The sequence below is a fragment of the Gopherus evgoodei genome, chromosome 3 (genome assembly GCF_007399415.2).
Source record: "Gopherus evgoodei ecotype Sinaloan lineage chromosome 3, rGopEvg1_v1.p, whole genome shotgun sequence".
Lineage (NCBI taxonomy): Eukaryota > Metazoa > Chordata > Testudines > Testudinidae > Gopherus > Gopherus evgoodei.
Genome location: NC_044324.1, coordinates 166,667,967 through 166,682,376, shown reverse-complemented (window position 1 = coordinate 166,682,376; position 14,410 = coordinate 166,667,967). Strand labels below are relative to the sequence as shown.

The 14,410-nt window shown below is 43.7% G+C and overlaps 1 protein-coding gene across 1 annotated transcript in view; it reads right to left on the bottom strand.

Annotated features, from left to right (window-relative positions):
- The window catches only part of PLB1 (phospholipase B1), a 123,186-nt gene that overhangs the window by 34,975 nt on the left and 73,801 nt on the right, over positions 1-14,410 (bottom strand). The window contains exons 33-38 of the mRNA XM_030554284.1: positions 11,178-11,251; positions 9,209-9,252; positions 7,605-7,713; positions 1,582-1,633; positions 1,355-1,435; positions 32-97 (exon numbers count right to left, since the gene is read on the bottom strand). Of these exons, the coding sequence (XP_030410144.1) occupies positions 32-97; positions 1,355-1,435; positions 1,582-1,633; positions 7,605-7,713; positions 9,209-9,252; positions 11,178-11,251 (426 nt within the window). The remainder of the gene's footprint in view (positions 1-31; positions 98-1,354; positions 1,436-1,581; positions 1,634-7,604; positions 7,714-9,208; positions 9,253-11,177; positions 11,252-14,410) is intronic.

Here is a 14,410-nt window from a genome sequence, read left to right as displayed (position 1 = left end):
TGCTGACCAAAGAGTTACTAAAACTACTTACTTCTGCATGCAGAATGTCGAGGGCTTCTTGAATGTGGCTGGTGAAATTTACAGCTGAATAGTAATTCTCATCAAAAAAGAAGAGAAGCAGGAGTTACTGCCAATGATGGCTCACAAATAGCTTGAGACAACAAAAAGATATTGCACTGGGCATTCATTCCCATCCCCTTTCTTCCATCATTCTAGGCTGTGGTCTGTTCTTGCTCCCTTCCAGAAACCAAGTGGCTCAATTATACCATTACTCCATCCTCAAATGTAGATAAGCTGAGGACAACCTTGGCTTTTCTAGAGCTCCCTGTTGAGCTGTAGCTGTTGAGTCAATCTCCAATGGGCCCCTCATCTCTGGCTGAGGGAAAGAATCAAGTGGTAAGTGTGTTCGAATGGGGTCAGTCAAAAACTGATAAAACAGAGGCACAAATGTTTCCAGTGTGTCATTCTACTGCTATCCATTGACATCATTAGCAGGCAAGGACACACCAGCCATAAACATCTGGCAGCAGCACAGGAGCTTGGCTAGGCCTATTTAGCTGAAGGATCCCCCCACTCTGTTGCACCCTCAGTGTGCTAATGGTAGTGAAAAGGATTGTGTACAAAAGAGACAACACCTAGATTCAGAGCCGAGTTTAGAACTAGGTGTGAGGGGCATGAGAGGTCCCGCACTCTCCTTCTGGCAGCCACAGTCTGAAGCAGCATAAAATCTCTGTAGCATTGACCATTACAGAGACTTCCGGCATGCTCCCTCCTGCCTCCACGGTACCACCACCCTGTGCCAGGACTTGTGGAGGGAGGTGAGGTGAGCGGTGTTGGACTACTTGTGGTGGCCTGACACAGTGCTGAACCAGGACAATTCTTCCCTGGTTAGCTGTGGGGCTTTTCCAGCCCCTTTATACCACCAGAGCAGAGAGGGAAGAATCCTGCCCTCTCTCTCTCTCCCCATGCCCGAGTCATGGTCAAGAAAGACAGGCTTCTCTCTCTCTCTCTCTCTCTCTCTCCCCCCCTCCCCCCACCCCCCACATAATGGCTGGTTCCTATCCCACAGCAAGCAAGCAGAGACCACAACAATCTTAGTCTGGGGCTGCTAACTCTGTTTAAAACTAGGCACTGCCAGCAGAGTATCTATCATTTCACAAAGACCCCACAGTACTCTACAAAATTCAGCTTTGTCTGGCATATTGGGTGACCCTCATAACTCAGGGACTTCCTTTCCCCTACCTGCAACCTTGGATTTCATGGGACGCAGAGGTTGGCTTTCCTTACACTGGTGTTTTTACATCCACACCAATCAGCCTTGCTGCCATGCCAGCTTCTCAGTCCTGCTACTTACAGGGTCTTTGCAGTAGTTGCACAGATCGTTAGCTCCAATTAACACAGTGATGATCTTCCAGTCAGTGTTGAAATCAATTCTCTGTATAAAGAAAAAAAAGTGTAAGTTAATTATGTTCCAAACTGATGAGCACACTGGGTATCTTTGGAGGCAGATCTGTCCCATGAAGCAATATCTATTCCTTTTCATGCTGTGAGATTAAACATGCTGCATTCCAGTCAACTCACCGGATCACTTTTCATTAGTCTCACCAGGGCTCTTACTTGGTCTGGTAATTTCCTGTGGAGAAGGACAATTAGTGAGCCTTAGGTGAGACCAGCATCCATACGAAGGATATTTATCTAGGTACCTATATGGCCCTGGGGCATCTCAAACTCATGAGGGAATGTATCCTCACACTATTCCTGTGAGGTAGCATTCTCCCATTTTATAGATGGGGAACCGAGACACAGACACTAAGTAACTTGTCCAGATTCACATGGGAAGTCTGTGTCAGAAAGGATTTGAATCCAAATCTCAGTCCTGTCCAGTGTTTTAACCTCAAGACTATCCTTCCTTCAGCTTGTTTGACTCCCTAGAGAGTAGCTGAGAAAATTTTTTTTACAGATTTTTGGATGCTAGGTGCAGCAAACTCCTTGTCAGCTGACAGCATCTTTAGAATTGTTGGATCAGTTTATTTCTTATATACTAAAATTGCAAGGGAACGCCAAACCCAAGGCTCTGAAAAATCCCCTGCATTAACATTTGTGCATGCACTGAATATTTCCAAACCTACATTGACTCTAAGGAAATGTGCACAGTAACTATTGAAACAAACCTCTGATGTTTCCAGGATCACAGCTCAAAGTCAGCACTTCACAGTCTATTAGGTGCAAAGCAATGGTTCCAAAGCTTTTTCAGCCCTGATGAAAACTGAAGCAAGTATGCAGGCCACTCAGGAGGGGGCTAACAAGACAGCCTTGTAATAGCCAGGCTAGATCTATAAAAAGCTTTGCTATGGATTCTAGGTTACCTACACTAAACTGCTGGACCTCATTTAGCTGCTCTATCCTCACATTGAGCCTCTAATATGCACAGAATCTGAATGGAAAACTTTGGCCTTGCAGCAGCTTCATGGTTTTGGAATGAGCTGCACCTCCCTCTGGGCCCTTGCTAGAAATACTTTACTGACTGTACATCATTTCATGACGTACATCTGCTGATACTAATGAGCCTGACACACATATGATTTACATAGTAATCGGAACTTTGCTTTCCTTTGCCTTATGGCATAGATCATAGTAGCAAGAGGTATTTCCCCTCTTCCTGCAATCTGACACATAGCTCTCACTAAGGGTTTGTCTACACAGCAAGTTAGTGCATGGCTAGCAGTGGTGTAAATCTGCAGTGCACTAGCTTGCCATGCACTATCGGAACATGTGGATGCTGCTACTGCAGACTAACCGTTCCATAGTGTGAGCTTGATGTAGTCCCATCAACCAACCACAAGTGGTCAGGAGTCAGGAACTCCCTTTTACATTTCATTCGGGAAGATGGCACTTTCATTCACACAGCACCGCCCGCCTGCCCACCCCAACATTAAGATAGGATTCAAGGTTGACAGAAAGGGGAAACCACCACCTAATGAATCACCAATGTCCCTTCTGCAGCAGTTTGGGTTTCCCATGGAGCTCTACCTTTCAAGCATTGACCCAGCCTAGCTGATAAGATGTGACAAGATCACTGCTTCAGAAAATGTCCTACCGGTACTTCCACACTCAGGTCTAGGCCACATTTAAATCTAGATTTTCAGAGATGGGCTGGAGGTGGGGGAGGTGTATTAACTCATTACTTCATTTATTCCCCCTCTTCCATGACTCCCATTCTTGTTCTTAAACTTTTAGTTTCATTTTTCAAGTAAAATTTGAGATGTCCTCTAAGGCTTCAGTTCAGCAAAGCGCTTAAGCATGTCTCTTATGTTAAGTGTATACTTAAGTGTTTTGGCTGAATAGGGATGGACTACAGAATGTGCTTAGAGTCAAGCACATGCTTAATTGCTTTTGCCTGATAAGCACCTAAGAAGGTATCTCCCTTTCCACATATCTAGGCATGTCAGAATTCAATTTTTTTTTTATAATTTCAACAGACAATATTAATGTTTATTTTTAAGCGTTTTTTCTATTTTTATCCATTTAAATTTTCACGGTTGTGCAAAATTATGGGGTTTAAGCTTTTTTTTTATGTTTATCTATTTAAATTTTCCCGGCTACAGGAGATTATAGGGGGAATAAAAATCAGGCAATGGCAGGGCAGACAATAATTAAAGACAGTAGATGATGATTAAAAATTAAAATTTTATAAATTTAAAACACCATCACATCAAAATGTACAAAGTAAATATCTTAAATCAAACACTAATAAGTTATCAAGCAACATTTTTTTTGTACTTTATCGAACGGAAATTTCAATTATCAATAGAAATGTTATCATTGGTTTGTGCTTGTGCAGTGAAATCAATGTGTACTGGCATTTACTGATAAAAATCTATTCTCTCCAAGCCTACACATATCCAACAAGTTCATTAAAACCAGCCTTTTCAGAAGTGGCCACTGATTTTTAGCCACTCAGCCTGAGAAAACTTTGAGCCTGATTTTCAGAACTGATGAGTGCCCATCACTGCACTGGATATCAGCAGATGGCTCAGCACCTCTGGAAAGCAGGCTCAAGATGGGCACCCAAAAACTGAGGCACACCAAATAATTCAATTTTGAAACTCTTGGCCTTAGCTCTCATTTACAGGCCATCTTTTTACCTCTGGATGACAGGAAGAGAAATCTCTTTGGCTCAAAGAATGAACTCTTAGCAGCATTACAAATACAGAGCCACATATTTGAACGAGGAGAAACTATTCCATCCTCTTTATGTCCAATGCCATGAAATCAGTGAACTATATGAAGAAAAACTTATCTCCTCAGATAAAGCTATAAATAAAGTGTGATAGAAATGAACTCTACTAAGGGTGCCAATGAGAGTTCAGGGACATTACCAAAGTGTCTATTTACACAGAAAACAAACTCATGTGCTGCTTTCCCTCACTGTCATAGGCCTTCCACATGAGGAGATGGTGGGAAAGGGCAAGGACTGGTGGGCGGGGCGAGGCTGGGCAGTTGGGGAATCAGAAGGAGTCTGTGAGCATTGTTTTCTTCATCCCCTGCTGAACATTTATAAAAGTAAAATATTGCTGGGAAAGCTGAGCAGCAAAACTTCCTATCTCTGCCCAATACAGGTCCTTTGGTGTGGCAGGTGGAAAGAGGAGAAGTTCACCTCCTCACACTAGTGACCCAGCAAGTGTACAAGACCTCACCTGTTTCTCGGGATTTGTACAAGAGTTGCATTTTGCAGTATAAGCAGGGCCGGCTTTAGGAAGTGCGGGACCCAATTCGAACAGTTTCGACGGGGCCTCGACAGGGATAATTAAAAAAAAAACCCAAACCAAAACAACAACAACAAACATCTGTGAAAAAACACAAGGGGCTTGTATTCACCGGGCAGTGCTCTGAGTCTTCAGCGGCACTTCGGCGGTGGGTCCTTCACTCATTCCAGATCTTTGGCGGTACTGAAGGACTCGCCACCAAAGTGCCTCCGAAGACCCAGAGCAAGTGAAGGACCCGCTGCCGAAGTGCTGCTGGAGACCGGAAGCGCCGCCAGGTGAGTAAAAATTGAAAAGGCACCTCTAGCCAGGGAAGGGATTCTCACTGGGTGCGGGGCCCGATTCGGGGGAATTGGTGGAATTGGCCTAAAGCCGGCCCTAAGTATAAGTACATGGGAAGTACTTAGTACCTGTTCAGTTTCTCCACTTTAGTATCTGATTTTACACTATGGACCTAACTCACACCTGGTGTAAGAGTATGCAGCTCAACTGTCTGCATAGACTCATAGACTTTAAGGTCAGAAGGGACCATTGTGATCATCTAGTCTTCAGTGACTATTAAGTTGCACCCTCTTGTACCAGATCTGAATTTGGGTCAGATACTTAGCTGCAAATTCAACTTCCAAATGAAGCAGTCTCTGTTGCTTACTCAGATTTGCCCCTATCTTGAATTTCACAGGAAGCTAGAGGTGGTCATTAACATCAGTTGCAAATAGTTTTTCACTTATCTAAAGGTCCAGAGTATGTTCCCTGAAAGGTTCTGGCTTGAGAGCCCTGGAAAATTAAGTTCTTTATTCATCCACCCCACAGTTACTTCACTGGCAGTGCAGGCTTCGACAGTTTGGTCTCAGCCATGAACTAAAGGGACTGCACATCCAGAGAGGAAAAGGTAGCTCAGATTCCATCACTCTGGTACTCTTGGCATCCCAGTTGAGACTGCCCATAAGGGTCCAATTAGTACCAGCTGTACTGATGGCCTTTGTCATGTGGACAACTGTCCCCTAGGGCCTAGACTGACATATCATGATGCTCAATTCAAATGGGCTACCAGACAGACATCTGATGGAAAAGAGGTGATTGCTACTGACCTGTATTCATACTGGTGACCTAGAACTGAAAGACTCTGTTATCCTGTTTCCAATCCCCTGTGGTAATCAGCCAACCTGATGTACCTTTTGTATCAAATAAAGTAGGGACAGATGATTTAATTGCTATCTGATTTTTATGCTGTAAGATCAGCCCAGGATATTAGATCCCTAAACCCTGCAGGAGTTTCCTGTTCACACATGGAGTCACTTAATTTGGAAATAAAAATGAATTGATTATAGAATGAAAATCCCTCCTTTTGCAGGGCTACGGGGCAGAAGGAGATGTTTCATAGTATCTAGCCAATGACTGCCATTTTGTCAGTGAATATTAGGGTGAGTCAGAAATCATTCTTTCAACCTGCAGGAGAAATCACTCCTGAAACATTAAAACGATATCTTGATCACTGATAAAACCTTAGCAGTCATCACTTAGGGAGAGAGCAAGTGTAGGAGCTCTCTTGGTTTCCAGATTTAGCTGCCCAGTGGAGCTGCTGGGGAAACAGAGGATATTTTTTTTTAAATAAGAGAGAAAGCCTGAAACAAGAGTCTTTTTAGCTCTACCAATCACCAAAGTCAAATACAAGCACAATCAGCCAGAAATCCTGCCCAAACGGTGGTTGTGCCCAAGTCTGTGGCCAGCTGCTTAATTATTTAAATACACAATTAAACCTCCCATCCTGCCCCATCATCTCCCCGTCAGAAGTTGAGACTTCTAAGATGTAAACTTGGATTTTCTTCCTAGAAAGGATAATACCAGGGATTAAGTACGCAGCCACCTTCCATGAGACTGCTTCTCCCAAGTAGGGCGGAAGGCAAAGGGACATATTCAAACTGCATGAGGCTGCTACTACATTGAAATCGAAGTAATTGCAGCCACTTACACCAGGTCTAAAACTGGCCTAGAGCCTGTGCCTGGCTGTCACCTGTCCTCATCTCTTCACAAACCTCTAGCAGCCTGATTGGTTGCTTGGTATTTTTGCTGTCTCTCTTCACCACTCCTCCCGACCCTTCCAAATGTTTGAGGCTTTAATCATGGAAGATTTCATGCATTTTCTCTGGCTGCTCATTGCAAATTCAACACACTTTCACTTTCTACCCCACACAGAACATTTCCTAAAAGCCCTTCGCGCCCCAGCGTTTAACTTATACAAGACCAAACAATTTCTGCACTTTCTTGCTCCTGGGGCACATATGAAGACTAGACAACAGTTCAGGCCTTTAATGGCTTTTCAAGCAAAGCTGTGTCCCAAGGAGAGCTGATGCCCTGACTTGCTTTTATGGACAATGTGCTGAACTGTGCAACTCCACCTGTGGACTAAGGTAGGGTCACCACACTCACTTTTGCTAGTAAATGGTGATCCCAGGTCTCGAGAAGTCAAAGGCTAATACACTAACCCACTCGTCCCTCCAATCTGTATTCCCAGCTGTACTGCTTCTTTCATCGTACAATGAAGCTCTCTTTTGGGACAAGGTATTTCTACTGGTGTGCTTACCATTGTTGTGATCCAAGAGGTCCTGTCACATGCTTCATTATATCACATGGCTTTCTTACGAAAATCAAGTGAGCCATTCAGTTTATGTTCAATACAGCAGAAACTCTGGAGCATGAGCCAGGCTCCAACTTGAAGTACCTGCCAGACTGGTTTTGCTCGCTATTAAGCGCACGTTATAACAGCACGAGACACATCAAAGGAAGTTATATGAAGCAGCCACATCCCTGCATTCCAAAGAAGGGAGGGGGAAATCATCTTACTCAGCCACTGCTCCAGGAACTGCCTGATTGAGAAAGGCATTCGGCTCGCTTGCTCCCCCTGTGCCAGTCGAGTAACCCGTGAGGTTAAGGTTGAACTCCCGAAGGATATCTGAAGAAGGAAGAGGATAATGAGAAGGGAGTGACCCCACTTGCTCATCACAGAGGGGAGAAAACTAGTATACACCATGCCCTCCCTTGATTCTTGGTTTGTGTTAGGAGACGACTGCTGCTTGTTCTCCACTTACCTTGCTGTGCCCAACCAATGGGAAGCAGAATACTGGGCACTGCTGCGTCAGCCAAGTGATGCCAGAGGCGTAATCACTTAGTGTACATTGTCAGGCAGCTGGGGAATGCACTGGCTCAAGTTGTCTCCTGACTCAGACCTGGTGCAATCCCACTGACACCAAGTGCAATCATGGGGGGAGGTGGACAGAGCATGTACAGGCACATTGTATGTGACCATCCTGCACATTACCATGGTTAAAGCTTGAATGAGAAACCCTCTGGTCAGCAGGCAGCCATTCTGTCAGGGAGCCAGAAGGGCCCTTGGCCTGGCTGGTCTGGAAGGAGCTGAGAGAGGCTTCTCTTAGCTGGGAAGTTCTATTGTGCATATCTTTACAGCTATGCAACATCACGCGCTGATCACAGACCTGTGTATTAAATGCTTACATGCAAGGCAGTAAGTTATTCACAGCCCCTCTCTGTTCAATATCCTAGTACTGTTGCTCAAAAATAAAAAAAATAAAAACCACCACAAACACCCTTGTGTCTGTGAGGGCAGAGAATGTGTTGTTAGTCAAAACAAAGAAAGCCACAATTATATTAAGGGTTCCATTTATCAATTGTTTATAAAGGATTAATAAATGGCTTAATTTTAAATAAGTAACTTTAAAGGGAATAATAAAAAGTTTTAATAAATGATTAATCAATTTTAATGTGCCATAAATCAATACATGATTTATAACCATGGTTTATAACTTTCTAGGACTCCTACTGATGTGCTTATAACCATCTATTATATACTTACTACAAAGGTCTGTCCTATGCTTATAACATGGATTAGCCCTTTATAAATGAAACCTTAATATAAAGTGTAATTCAAAAAAATGTGCTGAAACTTCACAGCCAGATGTAGCAGGTGCCAAACTACCAATCTGAGTTTTGAGAATAGTTGTGAAGTTGATTGACAGGAAAGTTTCACAATTCCCAGCAGTGTAGCCACGCAAATATTCAGCAATATTCACTTAAAATATCCAGTCTTGGCAAACATTCCTGTCTGGAAAGGGACTTGCTAGAGCATTTGCAGAAAGCTAACACAAACAGGGCACAAAAACAGTCACAGCAAGCTTATTTTAAAAAAATCAAATTAATATTCACTGAGGCTTTTTTGCAGCCTCCTTGTAGCTTCACTGATGAGGCAGCCCAGAGGATCAATGAAAATATGGGCCATTTCCACGAATGTCCAGTCTTGTGAATTACCCCAATAGAGATTTGAAAATGTTAAGAGAAGTTCACGGTGAGTTTGCTGCCCACATCATAGTCATGGTGTACCAATCAGTCCATTCTCTCCCTTGAATCTTGGCAACAGCAAAGCTTCTACTTACTAGGCAGGGTTGTTACATTCTTTAACGAAGCATCCCCTCCAATACTGCAATTGGAAAGAGAAACAAAGACTAAGTCATTAATCTTTTAGCACTGCTCAGACAATAAGGCGATAGATGACAAGTTCCTGAGACAGATTTCCTGTCCTTGCATGGAGGATAGGAAGGATCCGTGACACTTGGAAACTAGAGGTGTTTCACAGCTGGGTGGAAGGATCCAGATCTAAGTGCTTGTTTAAGGGCTTGAGTGAGATTTTTGGCAGCACTGATGCTGTCAGAAGGGTTCATGTGTGGGTTTTGCAGCTGAGAATGAGAGGTCAGGTCATTAGTTGTGGGAATGCAGGAGCACCTGGCTGCTGGGAGGGTGGTTAGAATCAGGGCCGGCTTTAGGAAGTGTGGGGCCCAATTCCAACAGTTTCGACGGGCCCCGGCAGGGATGACTATATAAAAAAAAAAAATGTAAAAAACCACATGGGGCTTGTACTCACCGGGTGGTACTCTGAGTCTTTGGTGGTGGGTCCTTCACTTGCTCCAGATCTTTGGCGGCTCTGAAGGACCCACTGCCGAAGACCCAGAGCAAGCAAAGGACCCATCGCCGAAGTGCTGCTGAAGACCCGGAGCGCTACCAGGTTAGTAAAAATTAAAAAGGCACCTCTAGCCAGGGAAGAGATTCTCACTAGGCGCAGGGCCCTCTTAGGCGCGGGGCCCAGTTCGGGGGATTTGGTGGAATTGGCCTAAAGCCGGCCCTGGTTAGAATTAAGTCACTTTTTCAGGGAAGGGAGAAACTGCAGGTGGATTTAAACATCCCAGGTCTCCAGAAATCAAAGGCCACAGGTGGATTTAAACCTCCCCTGCAGTGTCTACCCCGGGCTATGGATTTTTAGGCTGGTACATGAGAATATGTTATGTGAAATTGGCTAGACTAATGTCTTTATCCAAGCTGCTGAGTGAAGCAGACAATTTAAATAGTGAAAAATAAACGTGACCATTAAAATTCATTTGGATGTAACAATCCAAGGTGTCTGTAGGGACACAGGAAAGGAAAGGGTTTGGTATATGTATCTCATATTTATATATGGACTGTTTTCCATTGAGCGGTTCTACCTAGAAGCCTGATCCTGCAAACACTACAGCACAATGGGACTATTCATGGTAGCAAGAGTTACAGTCTTACATGGTGGAAGGACCAACCTCATTCCAGCAGAACAAAGCAACACCAAAGCCAATTCAACCAGCCCCCTATGGATTCTCCCTGCATTGAGGACTCCTTGAGTGACAGATAGCTGCTGTAGTGGCTCCGATTCATTTCTACATGGCACAAACATATCCAGGGAGAAGAAAGGCTGGAACATTCTTATGTCCTGGTGGTTCTCTGCTGCTAGAATGACTCCTTGTGACCAGGGGCACTTGGATGGTCTAACTTGTAACGGGGGCAGCACAATACAAAGCTTCCTTGGCCTCTTCTCTGGTCTTGCACTGAGCACAGCTGACTTGTACCAGGAAATCTGGCCTGTGAGGAGTGGAGGGAAGATCTCCAGACAAAGAGCAGCAGCAAATAAGTGGTTTTTATATGGAACCTTTTGTTTTCTTTGTTAACAAAAGCTTAGAAAGAGCAAACCTTGTGAGCAGCCCTCTTGAATGACAGCAGCTGTGATTTGCTTGCTCCGGTGATTTTTCACTGGCTTTTGGCGAGAGAGATCTATTTACCTACCCATTCATATAAATCAATCCAGCGTGTGAAACCCTCTGTGTATGAGAAGTCAAAAAGCTAGCAACTGGAGTTGGTTGAAAATGTATTGCTGAATTTCTTTAAAAAACAAAAATTACATTTATGACAAAAACCAATTTTTCAAAAGAAATGCCAAACCCAACAAATGAGTTTTTCCACCAGTTTTTGACAAGTGGGGGGAAAAAAAGAACTTTTTCATGAGAAACAAAATATATTTCCTCATTTCCTTTATTAACGACTTACCTCCAAGCCAGCCCCCGATACTCTGTGTTCATATCCAAGATATTGTTTGGTTCAGCACCAATTCCATTACCAGCCTAAAAAAAAAATTAAACCAAGACAGACTGAACTATTAACATTTTGGCGATACATATATTTTGGTGATCTTAATTTTTTATTTCATAAACAGATCTCTCCTTAAAAGCCTGTTACATTTGGACTTGTGATACTTTGGCACCTGGTTTTTCAGCGAGAGAGTGTTATGAAAAATAGCACCAATTCATTTTTTAAAATTCTTTACATAGTATTGCTGTATACATGGCATAAACAAAATATATGAGTGCATGACATAGTATATAAAGGTTGCATTGGCCCAAGTCTGGATGAGCTGTATAATTCATTCAGGGTTTCACTATTCATAAATAATGCAGCCATCTCAAATTCCAGCCAATAAAACCTTTAGGGTGGCAGCACCACCATTTCCCCCGAATATGAGTTTTGTCACATGACAGGAGACTGGACATTAAACAGCCATGCAATGGGCCAAATTCTGCTCTCAGTTATGTATGTGTAACTGCTATTTCTCCAAAGACTAAATGTATCCATAGTTCCTACACAAGAGTATCAGATATCAAAATAGCAGCAACAACTGCTGTATCTCATACTTTCAGATAGTATCTGATACTATCGTGTGACAACTGTAGTTGAATCCTGACTACAGCGATCAACATGGTATGTATTTATTCAAATGTTTGTGCTGATTTCAGTGGGCTCATGGATGCAAAAATCTGTAACATCATACCTGCCAGAAAGTTGTGTGGTGTGCATGCAGAAATATTCTTATGACTCCATTATTTGGAAGTGAAATGCCTACTAAACACATGAAAGGAGATCATCCTCACTGAGAACTAAGGCCATGGTGAGTTTGATAAAGAAACTGGTTATCAGTTAATCAAGCACAATAAAGAGTCTGAATATTTTGGCTCTCTTTTCTTTCACACTCATCTCCAAACAGGCAAAAGCCATTTTACTTAACTAGAAAAATAACCTGCACCACAAGAGAAGGCAATAGCTAATTATCAGGTAGAACGAACTGAGACACAGATTCCGCAATCCATCCTATTCAGCAGAGCACTTAACCTTGTGGTTAACTTACAGCATGTGCTTAAGCCCCACTGATTTCAATGGGACTTTACCCCCTGGCCCTAGGTCCAGCAAAGCATTTAAGCAGGTTCTTAAATGACCTGCCTAAATCCATACGATTCAGGTGCAATGTTAGGATTAGAATCCAGGAGATCTGACACCTTGTCCCCTGCTCTAGATCTCCATCTTCTGCCTATGAACAGGGCCGGCGCTACCATTTAGGCAGCCTAGGCGATTGCCTAGGGCGCCAGAATAATTGGTGGGCGCCATTTTGCTGGAGGGGGCAGCAGGCGGCTCTGGTGGAGCTGCCGCAGTGGTGCCTGCGGAGGGTCCAGTGCTCCGTGGCTCCAGTGGAGCTGCCGCAGTCGTGCCTGTGGGCGGACGGTCAGCTGTTCGCGCGGCTCCGGTGGACCGCCCGCAGGCACGACTGCGGCAGCTCCACCGGAGCCACGGAGCACCGGACCCTCCGCAGGCACCACTACGGCAGCTCCACCGGAGCCGCGGGACCAGAGCGAGGGGCGCCGAAATTGCCGGCCGCCTAGGGCACTCAAACCCCTAGTGCCGGTCCTGCCTATGAATGAGTTATATGTTGGGAAAATAACACCGCAGGGCACAGACTATCCAATAAGTTCCTGGACTGCATTGCAGACAACTTTTTATTTCAGAAAGTTGAAAAAGCTACTAGGGGAGAAGCTGTTCTAGACTTGATTTTAACAAATAGGGAGGAACTCGTTGAGAATTTGAAAGTAGAAGGAAGCTTCGGTGAAAGTGATCATGAAATCATAGAGTTTGCAATTCTAAGGAAGGGTAGAAGGGAGTACAGCAGAATAGAGACAATGGATTTCAGGAAGGCGGATTTTGGTAAACTCAGAGAGATGATAGGTAAGGTCCCATGGGAATCAAGACTGAGGGGAAAAACAACTGAGGAGAGTTGGCAGTTTTTCAAAGGGACGCTATTAAGGGCCCAAAAGCAAGCTATTCCGATGGTTAGGAAAGATAGAAAATGTGGCAAAAGGCCACCTTGGCTTAACCATGAGATCTTGCGTGACCTACAAAATAAAAAGGCGTCATATAAAAAATGGAAACTAGGTCAGATTACAAAGGATGAATATAGGCAAATAACACAGGAATGCAGAGGCAAGATTAGAAAGGCAAAGGCACAAAATGAGCTCAAACTAGCTATGGGAATAAGGGGAAACAAGAAGACTTTTTATCAATACATTAGAAGCAAGAGGAAGACCAAGGACAGGGTAGGTCCACTGCTCAGTAAGGAGGGGGAAACAGTAATGGGAGACTTGGAAATGGCAGAGATGCTTAATGACTTCTTTGTTTCGGTCTTCACTGAGAAGTCTGAATGAATGTCTAATATAGTGAATGCTTACGGGAAGAGGATAGGTTTAGAAGATAAAATAAAAAAAGAGCAAGTAAAAAATCACTTAGAAAAGTTAGATGCCTGCAAGTCACCAGGGCCTGATGAAATGCATCCTAGAATACTCAAGGAGTTAATAGAGGAGGTATCTGAGCCTCTAGCTATTATCTTTGGGAAATCATGGGAGACGGGGGAGATTCCAGAAGACTGGAAGGGGGCAAATATAGTGGCCATCTATAAAAAGGGAAATAAAAACAACCCAGGAAACTACAGACCAGTTAGTTTAACTTCTGTGCCAGGGAAGATAATGGAGCAGGTAATTAAGAAATCATCTGCAAACACTTGGAAGGTGGTAAGGTGATAGGGAATAGCCAGCATGGATTTGTAAAGAACAAATCGTGTCAAACTAATCTGATAGCATTCTTTGATAGGATAACGAGCCTTGTGGATAAGGGAGAAGCGGTGGATGTGATATACCTAGACTTTAGTAAGGCATTTGATACGGTCTCACATGATATTCTTATAGATAAACTAGGAAAGTACAATTTAGATGGGGCTACTATAAGGTGGCTGGATAACCGTACTCAGAGAGTAGTTGTTAATGGCTCCCAATCCTGCTGGAAAGGTATAACAAGTGGGGTTCCGCAGGGGTCTGTTTTGGGACCGGTTCTGTTCAATATCTTCATCAACGATTTAGATGTTGGCATAGAAAGTATGCTTATTAAGTTTGCGGACGATACCAAAC